This window comes from Oncorhynchus clarkii, chromosome 12, assembly GCF_045791955.1.
Source record: "Oncorhynchus clarkii lewisi isolate Uvic-CL-2024 chromosome 12, UVic_Ocla_1.0, whole genome shotgun sequence".
Lineage (NCBI taxonomy): Eukaryota > Metazoa > Chordata > Actinopteri > Salmoniformes > Salmonidae > Oncorhynchus > Oncorhynchus clarkii.
The window spans coordinates 29,468,109-29,489,709 of record NC_092158.1 but is presented as its reverse complement, the minus strand read 5'-3'; the positions used below and the strand labels follow the sequence as shown (position 1 = coordinate 29,489,709).

At 43.8% G+C, this 21,601-nt stretch overlaps 2 protein-coding genes across 2 annotated transcripts in view; one reads left to right on the top strand and one right to left on the bottom strand.

Annotated features, from left to right (window-relative positions):
- Window positions 1-5,177, bottom strand: part of LOC139423003 (unconventional myosin-Ic-like) — a 36,190-nt gene extending 31,013 nt beyond the window's left edge. Inside the window, exon 1 of the mRNA XM_071174547.1 lies at window positions 4,839-5,177. The gene's annotated coding sequence lies outside the window, so the exon portion shown is untranslated. The remainder of the gene's footprint in view (window positions 1-4,838) is intronic.
- Window positions 5,178-6,039: 862 nt separating this feature from the next.
- On the top strand, window positions 6,040-21,298 carry LOC139423002 (rho GTPase-activating protein 35-like). The gene is made up of 8 exons (XM_071174545.1): window positions 6,040-6,425; window positions 6,602-6,654; window positions 10,952-14,842; window positions 15,294-15,435; window positions 15,934-16,011; window positions 16,429-16,560; window positions 18,028-18,133; window positions 18,325-21,298. Exons 3-8 carry the CDS (start codon window positions 11,129-11,131, stop codon window positions 18,728-18,730), a joined length of 4,578 nt encoding a protein of 1,525 aa, XP_071030646.1. The 5' UTR covers window positions 6,040-6,425; window positions 6,602-6,654; window positions 10,952-11,128; the 3' UTR covers window positions 18,731-21,298.
- Window positions 21,299-21,601: the final 303 nt, after the last annotated feature.

Sequence of the window (21,601 nt, the reverse complement as noted above, 5' to 3'; positions counted from 1 at the left end):
TATACCATATTTTACTATATACTGGTATACAGTGCATGGACCAGTTCACTTTCTATAATGGTATTGTAATGCTTGGTTTGTTAAATGTGATATGCCATGTGTAACGTACATTTTTGTAGTTTAAACCGCAACTTGAGTCATCCCTCTCCACTCTCTCTATCCATGGCGCATTCCACACAGACTTAGTCCTGACCCGTCACTCAAAGAGCGCATTTGTTGTTGCTTGACCATGAGACACTTCCATTCAGTCTACATGGTCAATGCAGCACATGCAACAATGTTGATGACAATGATGCTGCTTCCACTTTGCTTCTTAATATAAATTCACAAGCGTTCCATAATTACTCTGTTAGTTTGTGTTTCTTACATCTGCAAACAGTCCTTTCTTAGCAAGTTTTAGCTAAATTGTGTTAGCTGCTAATCGCTAGTTAACTGGCTAGCTAGTTAATATATGTACTGAGTCAGAGCAAACGTAGCTAGCTAATACAGCCTGATACCAGTGATGGTGTAGGCCTAAATCAGCATGTTGTTTGTGCAACAGTATCTTCTGACATAGAATAATAGGCGAAGCATGAATATGTTGGCTACATTAAGAAACATTTAACATAGCTAAAGATTATAGGGTCCCCTGGGAAACACTGACTAACACTTTGGTTCCTACCCTGTCGCAATAACTCCTCCCTGGCATTTTAATTCGTTGTCATGTCAAACAACCCTGTATTCAAAGTGCCCACTATAATTTATATTCTAACTATTGAATTAGACATTATATTTCCATGATACCAACAGTTCACCCAAGTTGTTTGATCTATATTGCAAGTAAAATCGCAATTGCAACATTTAGTAAAAAATAAGGCCTAGATTATTTGTCCATATCGTGCAGCCCTACGTGGCAGTGTGGAAATTGTCTCAAATGAGTGCATGAAATGCTGAAATTTATGAAAACGCAGGAAATAATTTCTGCTTGAAGTTGAAAGTGCATTGTGGGGTTGTGGTTCCGGGGAAACCACCATGGTTGGCCTTTAAACAGAAAGTGGCAGAGAAGAGAGGAGGAAGTGAGCTCAGATCAGGTACCTGTGCATCAATAGAGACACTGTGTGGTAGGCCCAAAAATAGGACATGGCTCATGCAAACACAAGCAACAAACCACACAACAACAGATGAACTGTAGGCCTAGAGACAAAAAGCAACTGAGTGACCCTATGCACTGCAGTTTACACAACAGAGTGCATGGTCATATTTAATAAGCTAATAAGAAACTGATGCATTTTATAAAGGAGTTTGACCTTGGCATTACAGTTGCATAATTGGTGACATTCCGCAGCTGACTGAAATATGTCAGATGAATGATGTTCCCTCATGCACCACAGAAAGAGAAAACATATCATCTTCCAGTGAGGAGGGAGGCTCATTCCAAGGTCAAGCTGATCTAACAGAGGAGGCTAGCACAGTCCACGCTAGGGTTGAATATTTTCGGTATTTACAAATGTCCCATGCCGGAAATAAATCACTTTTCTCCCGGGTAACCCGGTATTTCCCACCAAAACCGGAAGTGTCATTCAAAAGCATTATAAAGCATGTGAATATGTCTGGATTTGAAACCTGATGCTTCCTGAGCCTGATGAGCCATACATTAAATACATTTTATGAGCCCTACGTTAACTACATTTAATGATCCCAAGCCCAAAAAAGCCAAAATGATTGTGCCATTATCCAATACATATATGATATACTATAGGCTACTGCACGACATAAAAACCCATATTTGTAGCTAGCTATATGCTTTCTTGGGTAAATAAATTAAACTAGCTCCAGTAGGCTAATCCTTTTTAGTGTGAACTGTATTACTGTACTGTATTGTATTATACTGTATTAAATGGCCTGGAATTACGCACATCGTTCAAACTATGATTAAGCAGAAGAGAACATGTGGTTCTGGTGCAGCACATGAGGCCTACAAGTTACAAGTTTGCAAATTTGATTTTAATTTTTGAAATATAATAGGGCCTAGGTTAATTAGTAGACTGACGGATATTTATTTTTATTGTTCATTTAACCTTTATTTAACTAGGTAAGTCAGTTAAGAACAAATTCTTATTTACAATGACGGCCTACCCCGGCCAAACGCTCCCTAACCCGGACAACACTGGGCCAATTGTGCACCACCCTATTGGACTCCCAATCACAGCCAGTTGTGATACAGCCTGGAATTGAACTAGGGTCTGTAGTAACACCTCTAGTACTGAGATGCAGTGCCTTAGACCGCTACGCCACTCGGGAGCCTAACATTACCAACCCCTACTCTATGTATTTTCTACATTGTAGAATAACAGTGAAGACATCAAAACTACGAAATAGCACATATAGATTAATGTAGTAACCAAAAAAGTGTTAAACAAATCAAAAAATATTTAATATTTGAGATTTTTCAAATAGCCACCCTTTTCCTTGATGACAGCTTTGCACAGTCTTGGCATTCTCTCAACCAGCTTCACCTGGAATGTTTTTCCAACAGTCTTAAAGGAGTTCCCACATATGCTGAGCACTTATTAGTTGCTTTTCCTTCACTCTGCGCTCCGACTCATCCCAAACCATCTCAATTTGGTTGAGGTTGGGGGATTGTGGAGGCCAGGTCATCTGATGCAGCACTCCATCACTCTCCTTCTTGGTAAAATAGCCCTTACACAGCCTGGAGGTGTGTTGGGTCATTGTCCTGTTGAAAACAAATGATAGTCCCACTAAGCCCAAACCAGATGGGATGGCGTATCGCTGCAGAATGCTGTGGCAGCCATGCTGGTTAAGTATGCCTTGAAATTCTAAATAAATCACTGACAGTGTCACCAGAAAATCACCCCCACACCATAACACCTCCTCCATGCTTTACGGTGGGAAATACACATGTGGATATCATCCGTTCACCTACTCTTCGTCTCACAAAGACACGGCGGTTGGAACCAAAAATCTCCAATTTGGACTCATCAGACCAAAGGACAAATTTCCACAGGTCTAATGACCATTGCTCATGTTTCTTGGCCCAAGCAAGTCTCTTCTTATTATTGGTGTCCTTTAGTAGTGGTTACTTGGCAGCAATTCAACCATGAAGGCCTGATTCACACAAGCTCCTCTGAACAGTAGATGTTGAGATCTGTCTGTTAGTTGAACTCTGTGAAGCATTTATTTGGCCTGCAATTTTTGAGGCTGGTAACTCTAATGAACTTATCCTCTGCAGCAGAGGTAACTCTGGGTCTTGCATTCCTGTGGCGGTCCTCATGAGAGCCAGTTTCATCATAGTGCTTGATGGTTTTTGTGACTGCCCTTGAAGAAACTCCAAATCCTTCCGTATTGACTGACCTTCATCTTAAAGTAATGATGGACTGTTGTTTATAGGGTTATATTCTATATACCCCCCTACCTTGTCACAACACAACTGATTGGCTGAAACGCATTAAGGATAGAAATTCCACAAATGAACTTTTAAGAAGGCACACCTGTTAATTTAAATGCATTCCAGGGGACTCCCTCATGAAGCTGGTTGAGAAAATGCCAAGAGTGTGCAAAGCTGTCATCAAGGCAAAAGGGTGGCTATTTGAACAATCTCAAATATAAAATATTTTGATTTGTTTCACAGTTTTTTGGTTACTACATGGTTCCATATGTGTTATTTCATAGTTTTGATGTCTTCACTATTATTCTTCAATGTAGAAAATAGTACAAATAATGAAAAACCCTTGAATGAGTAGGTGTTCTAAAACTTTTGACAGGTAGTGTATTTTTTATTTATTTTGCTAAAAATATGGGGCTTTAAACAGGTGTGGCTCTGCCCTGAATGATGGGTCGCCACTGTAGATAAATATAGGTCGGCAATGGTGGAGTTACTGCTTCCTACAAGAGGACAAAACGTGTAGGCTACAAGCTGCCTTTAAAAGGCTTACTTCTTAATTAAATGGGCAGTGTTGTATTTTGAGACAGGCTTGAATATGCAAATAAGCCAATAGGCAGGGGGTAGCCTACATTATCTAATTCTCTGTATGGTAATAATAATACATTTTATTTCGTATAGTGGTTTCTTGCATCATACAACACAATACAATGCAATTCACAGACAACTATTTGGCCCATGGTGTTACAGACCAAGTCAAAAAGTATTCAGTAATATTAAGCCCTTCATAATGTAAAAACATTTGTAAAAGTCTCATGCAATTTAGGCCTGCATTGAACACCACATATAGGCTACTGTAGGCTATATCATATAAATCAGTGCACCCCAAAATTTGAGGGAACATTGTTTCTCACCTGTTAAAACTTTAACCTAAGCATGATTGCAAAACTTAATACGCTGTGAAAATTGCAATAAATGCAATATTTGCTTGAAATAACCCCCCTAAAATTACCAGTGGGAGAATATAGCAGTTGGTTATATATATTTTTATTCTTGCAAATAAATACAATCTTGTATTCAATATATTTAAAAAGTCAAGTGAAAATTACCCTATTGGCAAAGTATACAATTTGCAAAGCAAACACAAGAGCAAAAGTGTGTTGGTTATGAGTCTGATTTTAGTAATAAGCATTTAACCTACAGATTATTAATAATACATTTTCCACAACGTGGCAATTCTGAAGCATATGCGACACAAGTTTGGACAGATATAATGGGTAACTTAGTTAACTATTATTATAAAGCTAACGTTAGCTGCAAAGGTTGCACTCAGCTACAAAATACCATGATGAGTTCCTCCTTTGAGTAGCCTTGATCACCTTATCCATAAATGCAATATTTCAGCTAATTGAAGCAATGATATAGCCACAGATAAGAAAATGCTTGAATTAAAGCTTACCTTAAAGCTGTATACTTAATTTATGTTCCCGTTATTTATGAAATCCCACATGAGCTCCGTAATCCACTCAAACAACCGCATTAGAAAAGTGTCAGGAGACGAACTGTCACCATGGTGTCTTGTCCTGTCGTTCCAATGCTTGCCTCGCCGTGCGCAAATGTTTTGGAAGTACGTCATCAATTAGCCAATATCTAATTGTGGTGTGACGTGTGCTGCTGTGGCTGAACTTCACATGTATCAATTGCATATATTCAACGCGTATTCGGGCTAAATTATTACATATATATTGCAGTAGCACTGGCCCTATGCATAGACGTGTAAAACCTGTATTTATTTGTACAAATATACGTACACAACAGTAGGCTACACCAGGGGGCGGCAATAGCCTTTACGGCATCAGATTTATAGAAACCCACAAGATTGGGTCGTCACTAGCTTCTGTACGATAGACATTAAAACCAGTTCTTTACCCACAAAGTTATAAACCCACTTTACCCACAAAGTTATAAACTCCGCCCATTTCAATGTATCTTCTTAAAATTTTATTTTAAACATAACTCTAATCTTAACCACGCCGCTAACCTTAACTAAGACAAAAAAGCTAAAAACTTTTTTTTTGTTGCCAATTTTGACTTTGTGGCTGTGGAATCTGACTTTGTTTTTGTGGAATCTGACTTAGTTGCTGTGGAATCTGACTTTGTGGCTATAGTCTCTAGAAGCTAGTGGAAACCCCAAGATAGAGTATATTGTACAATGTTGGATATGAAATATTAGTTTTTAGACAATGTTAAAAAGTTGGCCTATCCTTTCATTTTTACTTGAAAGTATTTTAATCTATTTTGGGACTTTTTGGGACCTGTCTCAGAACAGGGATGAGCCTAATAATAATAATTTGAACAAATATTACTATGACGCATTGGGTGAATTTAGAGTAGGACACAATAATAAAATAATAAGGCAAAGACAAAGACATAAGGCCTACCAAAGCAGGCGATGTCATTTTGTTCAGACAAAATAGAACTCTATTAAAAATATATTGGTTAGTTTGTGAAAAGCAGGAATGCACAGAGATATATCACCGTCATTCTCACCCTTGACATTTATTGGCTAAAGTCACCTTTGTAGCAGTGATGGTGATTGCGAGGGGCGGCATGACAGCAGCGTCTCGCCTTTGTAAATAGCGACGTTCTGCAGTTGTGTGTGTGCGCCGCTGGGCGAGTCTTTGCCGCGTCTGTCTCCGTAGCTCCCCATTTTCCGAGAAAAGGAGAGGAGAATTAGCTCCGGGAGGAGGGCCGCCGCCATTATTGGGAAGCTGGGGAAAAAACACTTTCACACACACGCAATCTCTTGTTAAATTGATAAGGACGTTACCAATTTATTGCATGAAGCCAGTTTAGAATAAACCTTGTACGGCAATTGCAGCAACCTCGACTGGTGTCCCGTGCATGATCGATCCAGCATAATGTTGGCACAACAATGGACATAATAATTGGTCAAAAGCAACGTGGTGAACCAAGGAGAACACGGTGAAACAAGCTTTTATTCTCCGAGGAGAGAAAAAAAAAAACAGGAGATCATTGTTTTTACGTTAGTAGTTTTATTATCACAAAGACAACGAAAATATCAATGTAATTGTAAATAATCAAAATAGGGATATAGACTTAAAATTAATCTGTCAAGCTAACAATAACATATGTATAGTTATTTGTGTCTGTTTCGGAATCAAACGAGCCACATTTGTGTTTCTTGTCCATGTGTATCAGGCGGCGAGGGCTGCGGCAAGCGCTGGCCTGACAGATTCAGGGAGAATGCGATGGTATGTATTCACTTTCTCCCCATTTTAATCTGAAACCCAGACGGAAACCAGTGTTCAAGCTAAACATTCTCATCATCAATTTACTCACAATGTATCAATTGTCTGTTACAAATGTCTGTTACAAATGTATCTTTAGGTGAATAGAGTGATGATTAAAAAGTGCAAGTGAATTCAGAAATACGAGGTGAATGGGTTTAGTTACGAGTCGGCTATTTCATTCTGTGGACAAGAGGCCTGGCGTGGCCAGTGCTTTTCATGAACGTTCATTTCAAAATCGTTGTTAATCCTTTCAAATATGGATAAGGAGTTGTAACCAACCCACTATATATTGACAATGTCGAACAATATGGCGCAATTATGTTTGCGCTTCTGAATATAGAAAAGTATGTATCTTTACAATCAGAGGGTAGGGTAGTGACTTGCTTGTTTTCATTTCCAAATAATTTGTCTGTTCAATCTGGTTGTCAGTCAGGCCTTGCACAGCTGAGCTTCATGATGGACTGCCTACTTTGCCTTTGATGGGCTATTTAGACATGTTTTAAATGCTGGATTTTATATAGGTTTAGAATATATGGAGATGCCTCCTTTTGTAAACAATAATAATGAAAACAGTTTTATTAAATGGCAGTAGCCTGTCAGTTTGTAGTCCACATTTCATGTCAATATTGATACAGTAAGTACATCGATAGTCTATTTACATGTGTGATTTTATCACAATAATAAAGTGTGATTTGTTTTCTGGTTGTACTTTGTGCATCCTCTTGTCATAATTTGGTTGTAGTTATGGAGTATCTCCAGTATGGCCCCTTCCTCTGTGTCAAATATACTGCTTGGCAATTTGACAGACAAGAACCTTACCTGATTCTAATGCTGGTGATGATGATAGGTTACTGTCTACATACAGTAGACTGGATTATGCTAATTAGTGATTGTCTGTATGCTGGGCAGATCTATCATCTGGTGTTTTTTTCTTTGTTTGGCAACAGTATAAACACAGCAATTAGGAAGCGATTACAATAAGAACAGTGCAAACAGACCTCTGGCTGATGAGTTTATATTTTTGTTGCGGTCTAAAGAGGTTGATGTTTACCTAAATGTGTGTTGTCATTCATCCATGATCATGATATTCAGGATCAAGGCCATAGTCAAGAGCATAGATCCTTAATAGTGACCAGCTAAAGGTCCCGGTTGGCAAGGAAACCAAGAGCACTGCTTAGCCCTTTGTCTGAAGAGGTCCTTGGCCACCATCGAGATAAGGACGTATCTTACATGGTTATGAGACACACAGACCATCCATCCCCTCAATGCTTTTGGCTAGCGATAGGTAGGATGGGACTCCAATTAGTGTGAGTGCTTCTCCTCTTCCTCCCCTTCACTCCCATCCCTGCTCACACTCCAAAACCTGCCAAGTCATAAAGTAGGCAGAAAAAGACCCTAAAAAAAGATAGCTCTGAGCAGAAGTACAGTACAGCCTCGTGGCTAGGGAACCTAACTGCTAACTAGCAGGTTAATGATCCAAATCCCAAGTTGGGTTTAGGGCTAACCTTGATTCATCCACTTTAACATGACCAACTCCTCACATGTTGTATTGTACTTGATGTTGTATTGCAGTTGTTGTGATCCTTTTATGGGATTGTCAGTAGCCTACATGTAATACGTTTGTCATTGAGTTGAAGTTTGTGTATTCATGGCGGAGAGTACCCATGTCTCCGGTCCCATTTAGGCTCCTTTCATGTGACATCTCTCATACAAGGCAAAAAAAGACAATGTAATCTTTTCACTACATACGCCCTCAACATATTTAGTGTCTCGCTTGATTTGCAGGGATATTGAGTTTTTCTTTGTATATTGCATTTGCTGTTGGGTTGTTCCATGTTATTTCAGCAAGCCATCAAACCCACCATCTCAGATTTTTCAGAAATCGTTTCTGTAGTTAGAAATGTATAAGATTAGCATCCCTGCCACGTTATTTTGTTGAGATATAATTTGATCTTGAGAAATTAAACGAATTGATTGTACACCAATTGGTCATTTTTTATTTATAGGATTCATATAATATTTAATAAATAAAGTACCGTACATTATTATTTGGACCAAATAGTTTTCTATCAAACACAAAAACATGTTTCTGATACCATTCTATTTACTCCTCCCCTCAGCAGCCTCCACTGGGATACAGTGTCAGAAATAGAAAACTGATAACTAGTATGGAGCTGCGGCTCTGAGAATTGTTTCTTCATCCTTTGTAATGTATTCTCAGTGAATTTGGATTAGGCAATTTCAGCCACACCTGTTGCTGACAGGTGTATAAAATCGAGCACACATCCTTGCAGTCTTCATAGACAAACATTCGCAGTACAAATGGCCTTACTGAAGAGCTCAGTGACTTTCAACATGCCACTGTCATAGGATCCCACCTTTCTAACAAGTCAGTTAATCAACTTTCTGCCCTGCTAGAGCTGCCCCGGTCAACTGTATGGGCCGTTGTGAAATGGAAACGTCTAGGAGCAACCACTTGCTCAGTCGTGAAGCACGACTGTGAAAATTGTCTGTCTTCGTTTGCAACACTCACTACCAAGTTCCAAACTGCCTCTGGAAGCAACGTCAGCACAATAACTGTTTGTCGGGAGCTTCATGAAATGGGTTTCCATGGCCGAGCAGCCGCGCACAAGCCTAAGATCAAATGTGCTGTGCCAAGCGTCGGCTGGAGTGGTGTAAAGCTCGCCGCCATTGGACTCTGGAGCCGTGGAAACATTATCTAGAGTGATGAATCACGCTTCACCATCTGGCAGTCTGACAGACGAATATGGGTTTGGCGGATGCCAGGAGAACCGAATGCATAGTGCCAACTGTAAAGTTTGGCGGAGGAGGAATAATGGTCTGGGGCTGTTTTTCATGGTTCGGTCTAAACCCCTTAGTTCCAGTGAAGATAATTCTTAACGCTACAGCATACAAGGACTCTAGACGATTCTGTGCTTCCAACTTTGTGGCAACAGTTTGGGGAAGGCCCTTTCCTGTTTCAGCATGAAATCTGGCCTAATCGCTCAACATCAGTGCCCGACCTCACTAATGCTCTTGTGGCTGAATGGAAGCAAGTCCCCACAGCAATGTTCCAACGTCTAGTGGAAAGCCTTCCCAGAAGAGTGGAGGCTGTTATAGCAGCAAAGGGGGGACCAACTCCATATTAATGGTCATGATTTTTGGAATGAGATGTTTAACGAGCAGGTGTCCACATACTTTTGGTAACATGAATGACGACAATCCATGCTTTGGTTTTGTTTACCAGGCCACTGTTTCAAATGCAAGTCAGTGGTATCTATAATAGTATTTTTGTGCTTCATAACCAAATCATCTATAAGTAACCATTTGAATTACACAATATATTTTTTAGATACTTTCAGATGATTTGAATATGAAGTGTGAAAATGCTAACATAGGTACTATTGATTTGCATTGGCTTTGTGCCACAAATCTTAAAAAGTTACCATTTGAAACATTCACCAAATTCACTAGGAATATATTACATATAATGGAGAAACAATACTCAGAGCCGCAGCTTCATGTTACTTGTCAGACAAGTCTAGGTCCAAGAGGCTTCTACCCCCCCCCAAGCCATAAGACTCCTGAACATCTAATCAAATGGCCACCCAGACTATTTGCAATGCCACCCCCCCCCCTACACTGCTGCTACTCTCTGTTGTTATCATCTATGCCTAGTCACTTTAATAACTCTACATGTACATATTACCTCAACTAACCGGTGCCCCCGCACATTGACTCTGTGCCGGTAAAAGAAGTTTGGTCCAAGTTGGATGTTAGGTACTATATTTATTGACTATTATATGAATCCTATACATTTTAAATGGCCAATTTGGATGCAATCAATTAGGTCAATTTATATTAAAACAAAATAATGTTGCAGGAATACTAATGTTCTGTTTCTAACAACAGAAACGATTTCAGAACAATCTGAGATGGTGTGTGTCAACTCTTTGTTGTACTTTTTGAGCTGGAACGACCCTGTTCTATTAAAAGGCCAGCCCAGATTGAGAGCGGATTAAAAATGAGAAATTCTTGCCCCTACTCAGTGTTCTCTCATTAAGTTGAAGGGAAATTATTCTTAGTCTTGTCTTTTAACCACTGTCGTTCTTGTGAAGGTGTTTGACTGTTATTTTTATGAAGAGAGCAGAAATAAGGTTAACTTGGCTCAAACTAATATTTGTTCCTCTTTGAAACATAAATTAAGATTTTGTTTAGCTAATTATTAGATTTTTGTGCTCTCTTTTTTTCCTGACAGGCTCATAGCTACATTGGGAATGACTGAGAGAAGCCTCTGCCTTTGCTACACCCCTACACTGCTGTTGATAAAATATGAAGCACACTAGAGGAAACGCCAACTAATCTGCCACTCACATCCAGGCGTACTCTTCTATCGAGTCCCTGAATATGGCAGGATGAGTGTCGGCAGACGATAATGATGGCGAAAAAGCAGGATGCCAAGTCACCCACATACAACCTTATTGTTGTGGGTTTGTCAGGGACGGAGAAAGAGAAGGGCCAGTGTGGAGTGGGTAAGTCCTGCCTGTGCAACCGCTTTGTGCGACCCAGTGCTGATGACTTCTATCTGGACCACACGTCAGTGCTGAGCACCAGCGACTTTGGGGGCAGAGTGGTTAACAATGACCACTTCCTGTTCTGGGGGGAGGTGGGGCGAGTGGTGGAGGAGGGGCCGGAGTGCAGGATGCATGTGGTGGAGCAGACCGAGTTCATTGATGACCAGACGTTCCAGCCACACCGCAGCACTGCCATGCAGCCCTACATCAAGAGGGCGGCCTCCACCAAGCTGGCCTCTGCAGAGAAGCTTATGTACTTCTGCACGGACCAGCTGGGGCTGGAGCAGGACTTTGAGCAGAAGCAGATGCCTGAGGGTAAGATACAGGCTGACGGGTTCATGCTCTGTATGGATGTCAGTAGGGGGATGAACCGCAACTTTGACGACCAGTTGAAGTTTGTCACAAACCTTTACGGTCATCTGAGCAAAACAAAGAAGCCCATTGTGCTGGTCTTAACCAAGTGTGATGAGGGGGTTGAACGCTACATCAAAGATTCTCACACCTTTGCCATCACTAAAAAGAGTCTTCCAGTAGTGGAGACATCTGCACGCTCTAACATCAATGTTGACCTAGCCTTCATTGCTTTGGTGCAACTCATTGATAAGAGCAGGGGCAAGCCCAAGATCATTCCTTACTTTGAAGCCCTCAAGCTCCAGAGTCAGCAGATAGCCCTGGCTAAAGACCGATACGAATGGCTAGTCAACCGCATAGTGAAGAACCACAACGAGACCTGGCTTAACACCAGCCGACGCATGCACAGCTCCTCAGAGTTCAAGGAATACGTCTTTCTAGAGGGTACAGCGAAATGCAAGAAGCTCTTCCAGCAGCATGTGTACCGCCTGAAACAGGAGCACATTGAGAGACGTCGGAAAATCTATCTGAGCACTCTTCCTCTAGCACTTAGCTCCCTGGTGCCTGACCTGGATGAGATCGACCAGCTGAGCTGGTCTGGGGTTCAGAAGGTCCTGGAGTCCAAGCAGCACTTTGCCCATTGGTTTGTGGTTTTGGAGGACTCTCCATGGGAGGACACGTCTCACATAGATAACATGGAGGATGAGCGCATCCCCTCAGACCTGTTGGAGACGGCCCCAGCCGAGTACATTTTCAACGCCCACCTGGAGCACCTGAGGAATGAGTGCAAGCGGGCCGAGATGAGGCAGGAGTTCAAGCACAAGCTGGCCTGTTCTCCCTTTGTCACGCCAGGCAAGCCCTGGGAAGAGGCCCGCAGCTTCATCATGAACGAAGATTTCTACCAATGGTTGGAGGAATCAGAGTACCTGGACCTCTACAACCGCCACCAGAAAGAGATAATAGACCACGCTAAAGAGGACTTCCAGGAGCTGCTGCTGGAGTACTCTGAGCTATTCTATGAGCTGGAGGTGGATGCCAAGCCCAGCAAGGAGAAGATGGGGGCCATCCAGGAGGTTTTAGGGGAGGAGCAGAGGTTCAAGACCCTGCAGAAGCTTCCAGCTGAGAGAGATGCTCTGGTGTTGAAGCATATCCACTTTGTCTACCACCCAACCAAGGAGACCTGTCCCAGCAGCCCACAGTGTGGAGACTTCAAGATAGAGCAGCTCCTGGCCTCACGTTTCCCAACATGCTACCCATTCTTCAATGTGAAGTCCCATTTTGGGGATATTAAAGCTGACCGAATCAACCTTGTGATATTGGGCAAAGATGGACTGGCCAGGGAGTTTGCCAATGAGATCAGGACTCTGTGTACCAATGACGACCGGTATGTGCTGGATGGGAAAATGTATGAGCTGACCCTGCGACCTATCGAGGGAAACGTACGACTTCCTGTAAATTCCTTTCACACTCCCACTTTCACACCCCATGGATGCCTGTGTCTGTACAACTCAAAAGAGTCCCTAACTTACGTCGTAGAAAGCATTGAAAGGTTGCGGGAGTCAACTATAGGTAGAAGGGACAGCCATATAGCTCAGCTTTTAACATCTCTGCTCTTGGTTACTAAAAGGGGAGTAGGGACATATGCAGATATTGGGGGAGAAACTGCCTTAGGCCTAATAAAACAGGGACAGCAGGTAGCAAGGAGACTGCAGTGTAGCTTCCTAGACCCAGCCTCTCCTGGTGTGGGCTATGGGCACAATGTGAATGACAGTCAGATCAATCAAGTATTGAGGGGTCTCCTGGACTCTAGGAGGAGCTCATCTTTTAGTAGCAGCTCCCCACCTCTGCCCCCTAAACCTCCAGGCCCAAGAGACTCTCCTCACCAGCCTAGCCCAGAGGCAGACATCCGCATCGTCATGTGCTTGATGTGTGGAGACAATTACGATGTGGAACAGCTCCTCTCTCCCTTCCTACTGCCTCAGCACTGCAGGCCAATATCCAATAGTGGGACCTCAGTGATACTGGAGCAGACAGTGGGGCCTCACAAACAGGTGATTGAGCTCTCCCTTCTTTCCTACCACGCCTCCTTCTCCCTGAGGAAGAGCAGATTAGTGCATGGCTACATTGCTGTGTACTCAGCCCGCCGCAAGGCCTCCCTGGAGACTCTATGTGCCTTCCTGTGTGAGATCCAGGACATCATCCCTGTTCAGCTGCTGGCAGTAGGGGAGAGCCAGGTGGAGCTCACAGAAAGTGAGTCTGCCAGAGAGCAGCTAGTCCAGGGAGAGGAGCTGGCCCAAGAGATAGAAGGCAGGTTCAACAGTGTGGTGTGTGGGTCTGGAGGGGTGGTGGGCGGCCTGCACAGGATAGAGATGTTCCAGCACTTCCTGATGGAGGTGGTGGAGAAACGCAACATTGTGGAGGCAACACACATGTATGATAACGTGGCTGAGGCCTGCACTAACGACACTGCCTACTCCCCTCGCTGTAGCTCACCCAGCCCTGGCAACATGTTCCTAGACTCTGATGTGGATGACGTGGAGCCCTCCCCACCCTACTTCGATGGCACACTCACCTCCCATGGTGGGGGCTTCAACCTGCCTGACCTGGACTCCAGCGATATCTCTGACATCAGCTCCTTTGAGAACAAACTCAACAGCAAGGTCCCTCCCCAGGTGAGGCCCAAGCCCACTGTGACCTTTGACTTCCGGAAGGTGGGCCGAAACCCCTACAACACGGATACCATGGGCCACCGTCGCTCCCTGCCCTCTGCTGTGACATGGGTACCAGGTGGGGACGGAGGTTACGACCCCTCAGACTATGCAGAGCCTATGGATGCTGTGTCCAAGCCCCGGCCCAGCAACGAGGAGATCATCTACTCTGTGCCCCATGACAGCACGCAGGGCAAGATAATCACCATCCGCAACGCCAACAGGATGCACTCAAATGGGAACGGCTCGGACAGTGAGGCAGACAGCAGTTCCCTGGAGCGCTGCAGGAAGTTCTCAGCGGCGGGGGTGAAGCCCCGGCTGTACCGCGACCGCTCCAAACGCCTGGGTAAGTTCAGCAGCTTTCGCACTAGCTTCATTGGCAGCGACGACGAGATGGGGGCCCTGCCAAAGACCAAGGAGGATGAGTTCGGAACCCTGAAAGGAGACATCATCAATGAGGAGGGAGAGGACCCCAAGAAGAGGAACATTCTGAAGAGCCTACGGCGAACTGCCAAGGTACGTGTTTCTTCACTTAGTGTTCTTCTCTTATTAACTGCTAATGGGTTAATACTATAATTTTCAAGTTTGAATGACTATTGTCTTTTACGTTTAGGTAAATGGATGGCTAGCTTTGATACGATAAATGTGGTTAAGTATTGACATCATGGTCAATATGATTTCTCATGTGAACTACTTTCTAAATAACTTTTTTGATGTGTAATTGCTTGATTGTTTTAATCAGAACTATTCCTCCATGCTAATATTCTATTCACATAAAGTACATTCAAAAGTGAGTGGATAGAATTTAAGCCTGTATTTCAGAGTGACTAAGACTAGATGCTGAATACATAAAGGCAAATTTGGTTTGCCAGCTTACAGCTGAATTGAAAATAGTGTTGACATAATGAATAACCATTCTAATATAGACTTGGTCATTAACAATTTCAACATTCCTGTTTCTGTGCAGAAAACCAGACCAAAGCCTCGGCCCTCTATTCCCAAGCCCCTGGAGAGCAACTACTTCGGGGTACCCCTGGTCAATGTGGTGTTCCCAGACAGACCTATCCCACTTTTTATTGACAAGTGTGTCCACTTCATTGAGACCACAGGTAGGTCACCGTTTTCTGTCTCCTCTTCTCCCCTGTGTTTGTGTGTGTATTTGTCTTGTTCATTATGCTATTTGATGTGGATGCTGTCCAACACTTAGGCAGAATCTTATTGTTGATAATTCTGAGGTAAATCTGTGGTGCTGAATTATGAACATGTGTAATGTCTTTTTAGTGGTGCACTGTGAAAGTTTTACTTACAATAATCACTTTATGAGATTGTTCATTTTCAATGTGCTTTAATGTAAGCCATTCTGGATGAGGGCATCCGCTAAATGAAAAAACTGTAACGTGAATGTAATGATTATTTTTCTTCTCAACTCTATTTACGTTTAATAAGCCAAGAAGAACTAACTACACTAGAGCAAATGTAGCCAGTGATCAAGTTCTGTACTTCAGCAGTGCCCTCATTGACTTTACAGGAAATTGATAATGATGTAATGCAGATGGAGTCGATGGAATTAAGCATTCTTCCTGGTTTCAATCTCTGTCTCTCTGCAGGCCTCAACACAGAGGGGCTGTACAGGGTGAGCGGGAACAAGTGTGAGATGGAGAGCATGCAGAGGCAGTTTGACCAGGGTGAGTTACTGTGCCTAGTCCTGTCTGGTCTTAAACATTGTATCAGACCCATGAATGGATTGACTGTAATACTCACCACACTCTGTCCCTAACCCCTGGACTAACCCTGGTTAGTTATTTGGCTAATCAATATATTGACACATGAGCTGTAGAGGAAATTATGGCCTACAACAAAATATATTTAGAACAGTGACAAAGCCGACTACCTCTTACACACTATTCCTATTCTTCTCTCTTCCCCTTTCTCTCCTCCCTCTCCTACCTGTTTTCTCCCATTTTCTCTCCTTCTACCCCTCACCTCCCTTTACCACTCCCTCCTCTTTCTCTTCTTCTACATCTCACCTTCCTCTCCCTCTCTTCATCTCCCTCTCCCCCATCTTGTTTTACCTCTATCCCTCTACCTCTTTTCTTCTCTAGACCATGGGCTGGACCTAGTGGAGAAGGATTTTGCCATCAACACGGTGGCTGGGGCTCTGAAGGCCTTCTTCTCTGAGCTGCCGGAGCCGTTGGTGCCCTGCATTCTGCAGGTGGAGCTGCTCGAGGCCTTCAGTAAGACATAGAGCTGGCTGGGGTTAGGGAGGGGTACTGGGGTTCTGGAGAGCTCAGTTAGACATTGAGCAGGCTGGGGTTAGGGAGGGGTACTGGGGTTCTGGAGAGCTTAGTAAGACATTGAGCAGGCTGGGGTTAGGAAGGGGTACTGGGGTTCTGGAGAGCTCAGTAAGACATGGAGCTGGCTGGGTTTAGGAAGGGGTACTGGGGTTCTGGAGAGCTCGGTAAGACATGGAGCTGGCTGGGGTTAGGAAGGGGTCCTGGGGTTCTGGAGAGCTCAGTAAGACATTGAGCAGGCTGGAGTTAGGAAGGGGTACTGGGGTTCTGGAGGGTTCAGTAAGACATGGAGCAGGCTGGGGTTTAGGAGGGGTACTGGGGTTCTGGGGAGCTCCGTAAGACATGGAGCAGGCTGGTGTTAGGAAGGGATACTGGTGTTCTGGAGAGCTCAGTAAGACATTGAGCAGGCTGGGGTTAGGGAGGGGTACTGGGGTTCTGGAGAGCTCAGTAAGACATTGAGCAGGCTGGGGTTAGGAAGGGGTACTGGGGTTCTGGAGAGCTCAGTAAGACATTGAACAGGCTGGGGTTAGGGAGGGGTACTGGGATTCTGGAGAGCTCAGTAAGATATTGAGCAGGCTGGGGTTAGGAAGGGGTACTGGGGTTCTGGAGAGCTCAGTAAGACATGGAGCTGGCTGGGGTTAGGAAGGGGTACTGGGGTTCTGTAGGGCTCAGTAAGACATGGAGCAGGCTGGGGTTAGGGAGGGGTTCTGGGCAGCTCCGTAAGACATGGAGCAGGCTGGGGTTAGGGAGGGGTACTGGGGTTCTGGAGAGCTCCGTAAGACATTGAGCAGGCTGGGGTTAGGGAGGGGTAATGGGGTTCTGGAGGGCTCAGTAAGACATGGAGCAGGCTGGGGTTAGGGAGGGGTACTGGGGTTCTGGAGAGCTCAGTAAGACATGGAGCTGGCTGGGGTTAGGAAGGGGTACTGGGGTTCTGAAGGGTTCAGTAAGACATTGAGCAGGGTTTGGTTAGGGAGGAGTACAAGGGTTCTGAAGGGATCAGTAAGACATGGAGCAGAGTGGGGTTAGGGAGGGGTACAAGGGTTCTGAAGGGTTCAGTAAGACATCGAACAGGGTGCGGTTAGGGAGGGCTACAAGGATTCTGAAGGGTTCAGTAAGACATTGAACAGGGTGGGGGAGTCAGGGTGGGGTACAAGGGTGGTGCTGAATGGTTATTCAGGGAATGATTATTGTGATTTTTGACAGTCAAGTTCTTACAGGATGAGTAAGTGTTGGGGAGGATTTCTCGTAGAGGGTGGGATAAGGATATGTCGTGTTTTGTTCTCAGAAAATATTATATATTATAACTATGTGTGTCGATGTATACTGTATGTAGTACTGCATATGGAGTAACAGTGTTGAAAACATGTGAGTCATAGCACTGACCCCCTCCCTGTGTGTGTGTGTGCACAGAAATCAATGACAGGGAACAAAGGCTCTACACCATGAAGGATGTGCTGAGGAAGTTCCCCAGGGAGAACTATGACGTTTTCAGATTTGTCATGAGCCACTTACACAAGTGAGTGCAGATCAGACTGGCTAACTGTTCCAATCTATAACCTTGGCCCTGACTGCATTGTGACTGAAACCATTTGCAATTTTTGTAACATGTATCATCAAGTAGCTCTTACACCTGTGTAATAATGTTATTACACTAGTAGCTGTTGTCATGCTGTTGTTGATGGAGGTGTATTGTGTTGTCTCTCCCAGGGTGAGCCAGCTGAGCAGACAGAACCTGATGACCAGTGAGAATCTGTCCATCTGTTTCTGGCCCACTCTGATGCGGCCAGACTTCACCACCATGGACGCCCTGACGGCCACGCGGACCTACCAGACAATCATCGAGACCTTCATCCACCAGTGTGCTTTCTTCTTCTACAACCAGCCCCTCCTGGACTCCCCCACTGGCCTGGCTGGCCTCCCTGCCTCCCCCACCACCACCCTCACTGGTGGCTCTACCTATTCCTGCTACCGCTCCTCCCCTCCCCCCAACACCACGCAATTCAGCCCCCTGCAGCAGTCGCCCCCCACCACCCCCCAGTCACCCCTGCAGTCCCTCCTTCCCCCCCTCCACCAACACCCCCACTGCGCCCCCACCGAGCAAGAGACACTGTAAAAGACACTGTGAAAGACACTGAGAAGGGAGCAGACGCCGTACCCCTGATCTGATGATGCTGAACCTCCGTCACTTACACACACACACACACAAACACACACACTGACACTACCTTGTTTGGTCATTGATAATAACATAGATAAAGAGAGAGAGGAGACGAGGAGCGCTTGACAAACAAACTTGCCACTAGTGAACAGCATCCAGCTGACCTGCCACCTGTGTGCCAGTGCAGATCCCAATGCTGACTCTTCCCCTCCACCCCCCTATAGCCCCTGATAACCTGGAATGTGACTCTAGGACTCACCAACAGGAGGCCCAGGGGAAAGAACAGAGTGGGTTTCATTGTTACAGTAAGACTCTCTCTGCCAACCAACCATTTTAACCCTAATGATACACTATAATGAAAAAGTCCAAGCCTCCATGTCAAGTTGGAAGATATGATTTGTGCCCATAGCTATGTTGTTATTTGTGTATAATAATTTTACATCTGTTTCTTTCTGTTTGTTAATGAAAGTAGCCACTGGATGTATGGACTGTGCTCTGAAGGCTGTCGGCAGTAACGTGCCACACCGCTGTTTGGAGAGCCTACCTCTCTGCCTGAAGGACCCCTGCTATGTGGGGGGGGGGGGGGGGGGGGGGGGGTAGTTTGGGAGGGTGGGGAGACATCCAAGGATGCACTTTAATGGTCAGAGTGTTTTTGTTTAAAAAAAATGTATCCCTAAAGGGTGTTGTTGGGCCAGAATGTTTTAGTGTGTTGAGTTCCCAGCTCAATCAGCCATACCCATTGCCTCTCTGAAGGGGCCTTGGCAGATCAAAATGTTGTTTACATCCAAACCCTTGTATTTGTATCCACATACTTATCTGAAGCACTTTTAAACTCTAGTGTGAAGTTCCATGAAATACAACCTTGATCAATTGACTTTGTTTTAATGGCTGGGTGGGTGTGGCAGTAGTAGAGAGGGACTCCTTAACATGACCCTGTCATAAAAGTGTTATTTTAGAGGATTCAGGGCTCACTTTATAACCCCATGGAAAACCAAACCATAATACTGATTACACATTCCTCTTTCATCTTAGTCAAGACGAAATAGTTTGTTCTGAGAATGCAGGTTTGAATAGCATGCAGTTCCCCCTCTCTTTTTCGAACTGCTGTTGCTTTACTAATGGTTGTGAATATGGAAGTCTTGTTGTTTAGTAAGTTTGAGCCAGGGTCAGTTAATCAGGCCCTTTAGGATCCAGGACAGGAATGCTCTTGGTTAAGATGACCTCAGGTCCACTCCATCAGTTAGGGTTTGATGATGGAACATTGATTATGGGAATTATTGACAGACACCTCAGACAGTAACAGAATGAGGGAGAGGTTAGAGAGACATTAGTTATACCAGATAAGTCCTCTATGTACTGACTTTGTTCCACTGTGTTATCTGGTGGCCATGGAAACCACTGCCCTATTGCAAAATGATGCCGGATATGTTGCTATGGGTGTCTAGCCAGTTGAACTCTTTGTACTCATCTAATATTAAGTACCTTAAACTGAGGTAAGGTGTGCATACAGAAAACACTACCACGGCAATGAACTACAGTACAGTAATAACAGTATAGTATATCCTATAGAGATGTATGGACTCATGCCCAGGAATGTCAACAAAGCATAGAGTATCTAGCTCCAGTGTTCTATGGGATTTATGTTGGTGTTTAACTGTCCTCTCTCTTGTTGAAAAAAAACCCAAGTAGTCAAGGTAAAGTAGTTTAATGAATACTCCTGGTATATTCTGTATTCTTCTACCTTTTGGGGTTGACTGAGGATTGGCCAGGAGGCATGGCGGTACTCTGTCGGCCATGTTGGATTGTTCTCATGCTGCCTGCTCAGAACAGATCAGTCAAAACTATTGGTTGTATTGAGGGTCAACTCTACTCAATACTTGGGATCACTCACTGGTACTTATCCTCTGTGTTTTCATGCTGTGGGAGGCAGTTGTCTCTGTGATCAATATACTAACGCTGCAGTGACTCCTCACCCAGTACAGTATATTATTACCACACACACAACAGATCAGATGGGAGATGGATAGGAAAAACCAAATTGTCCCATTAGAATGTGACTTTGGCTCAGAGGATGAATGTGGCTGCGTCACATCATTTCTGACACAACTTTGACAGATCTGCAGTTCATTGAAGAAAAAAGGCAAGAGCATACTATAGTAAAATGGTTGTTTATTTGTATGTTAGGGGGTCTAACACTTTGCCCTTTAGTCAATGGTAGAATTTTTTTTGTGTGCATTTCAATGATTTGAAAGTAAAAAAAATTACAATTTTGTGAATGGTTTAAGGCCACTTCAGTTTAGTGCATGATTTAACAACACACCAAGGGAGAAGGTTCAACAACTCATTATTTTAAAACATGAAAGTGTGACAACAAAATAATACAAAAGTGAAATAGCAAGTGAAAGATGAAGTACTGTTCATCAACAGCAAACCAGGGGATTTGTCTGACTGAGAATGGTGTATGACGATGAAGGCCTTATGTGATCTGTATAATAGTGAATAAATTCAATCTTGTAAAATTGCCCTCAGACCTCCTGTGATTCCATGTGTGTGAGAGAATATCAAGTAAGATATTTCTGTACATTTGGTATTTCTGTACATTAGATGATTAGGCAAGTGATGTCTGACACATTGCTTATTCCATTGTTTTTGCCTATATAGCAGTTATTCTGATGTAATGCAACGATGACTGACAGGAGAGTTATATAACTTTGTGTGATTACAATGAAGTAAATGCATTTAAATTTCAATCTATGGTTATTTCAGAGAGATCCCCTTAGATGTAAGGCCGAGGCTGCGGATCCGTGGGTAACTGGCTGCCTGTAA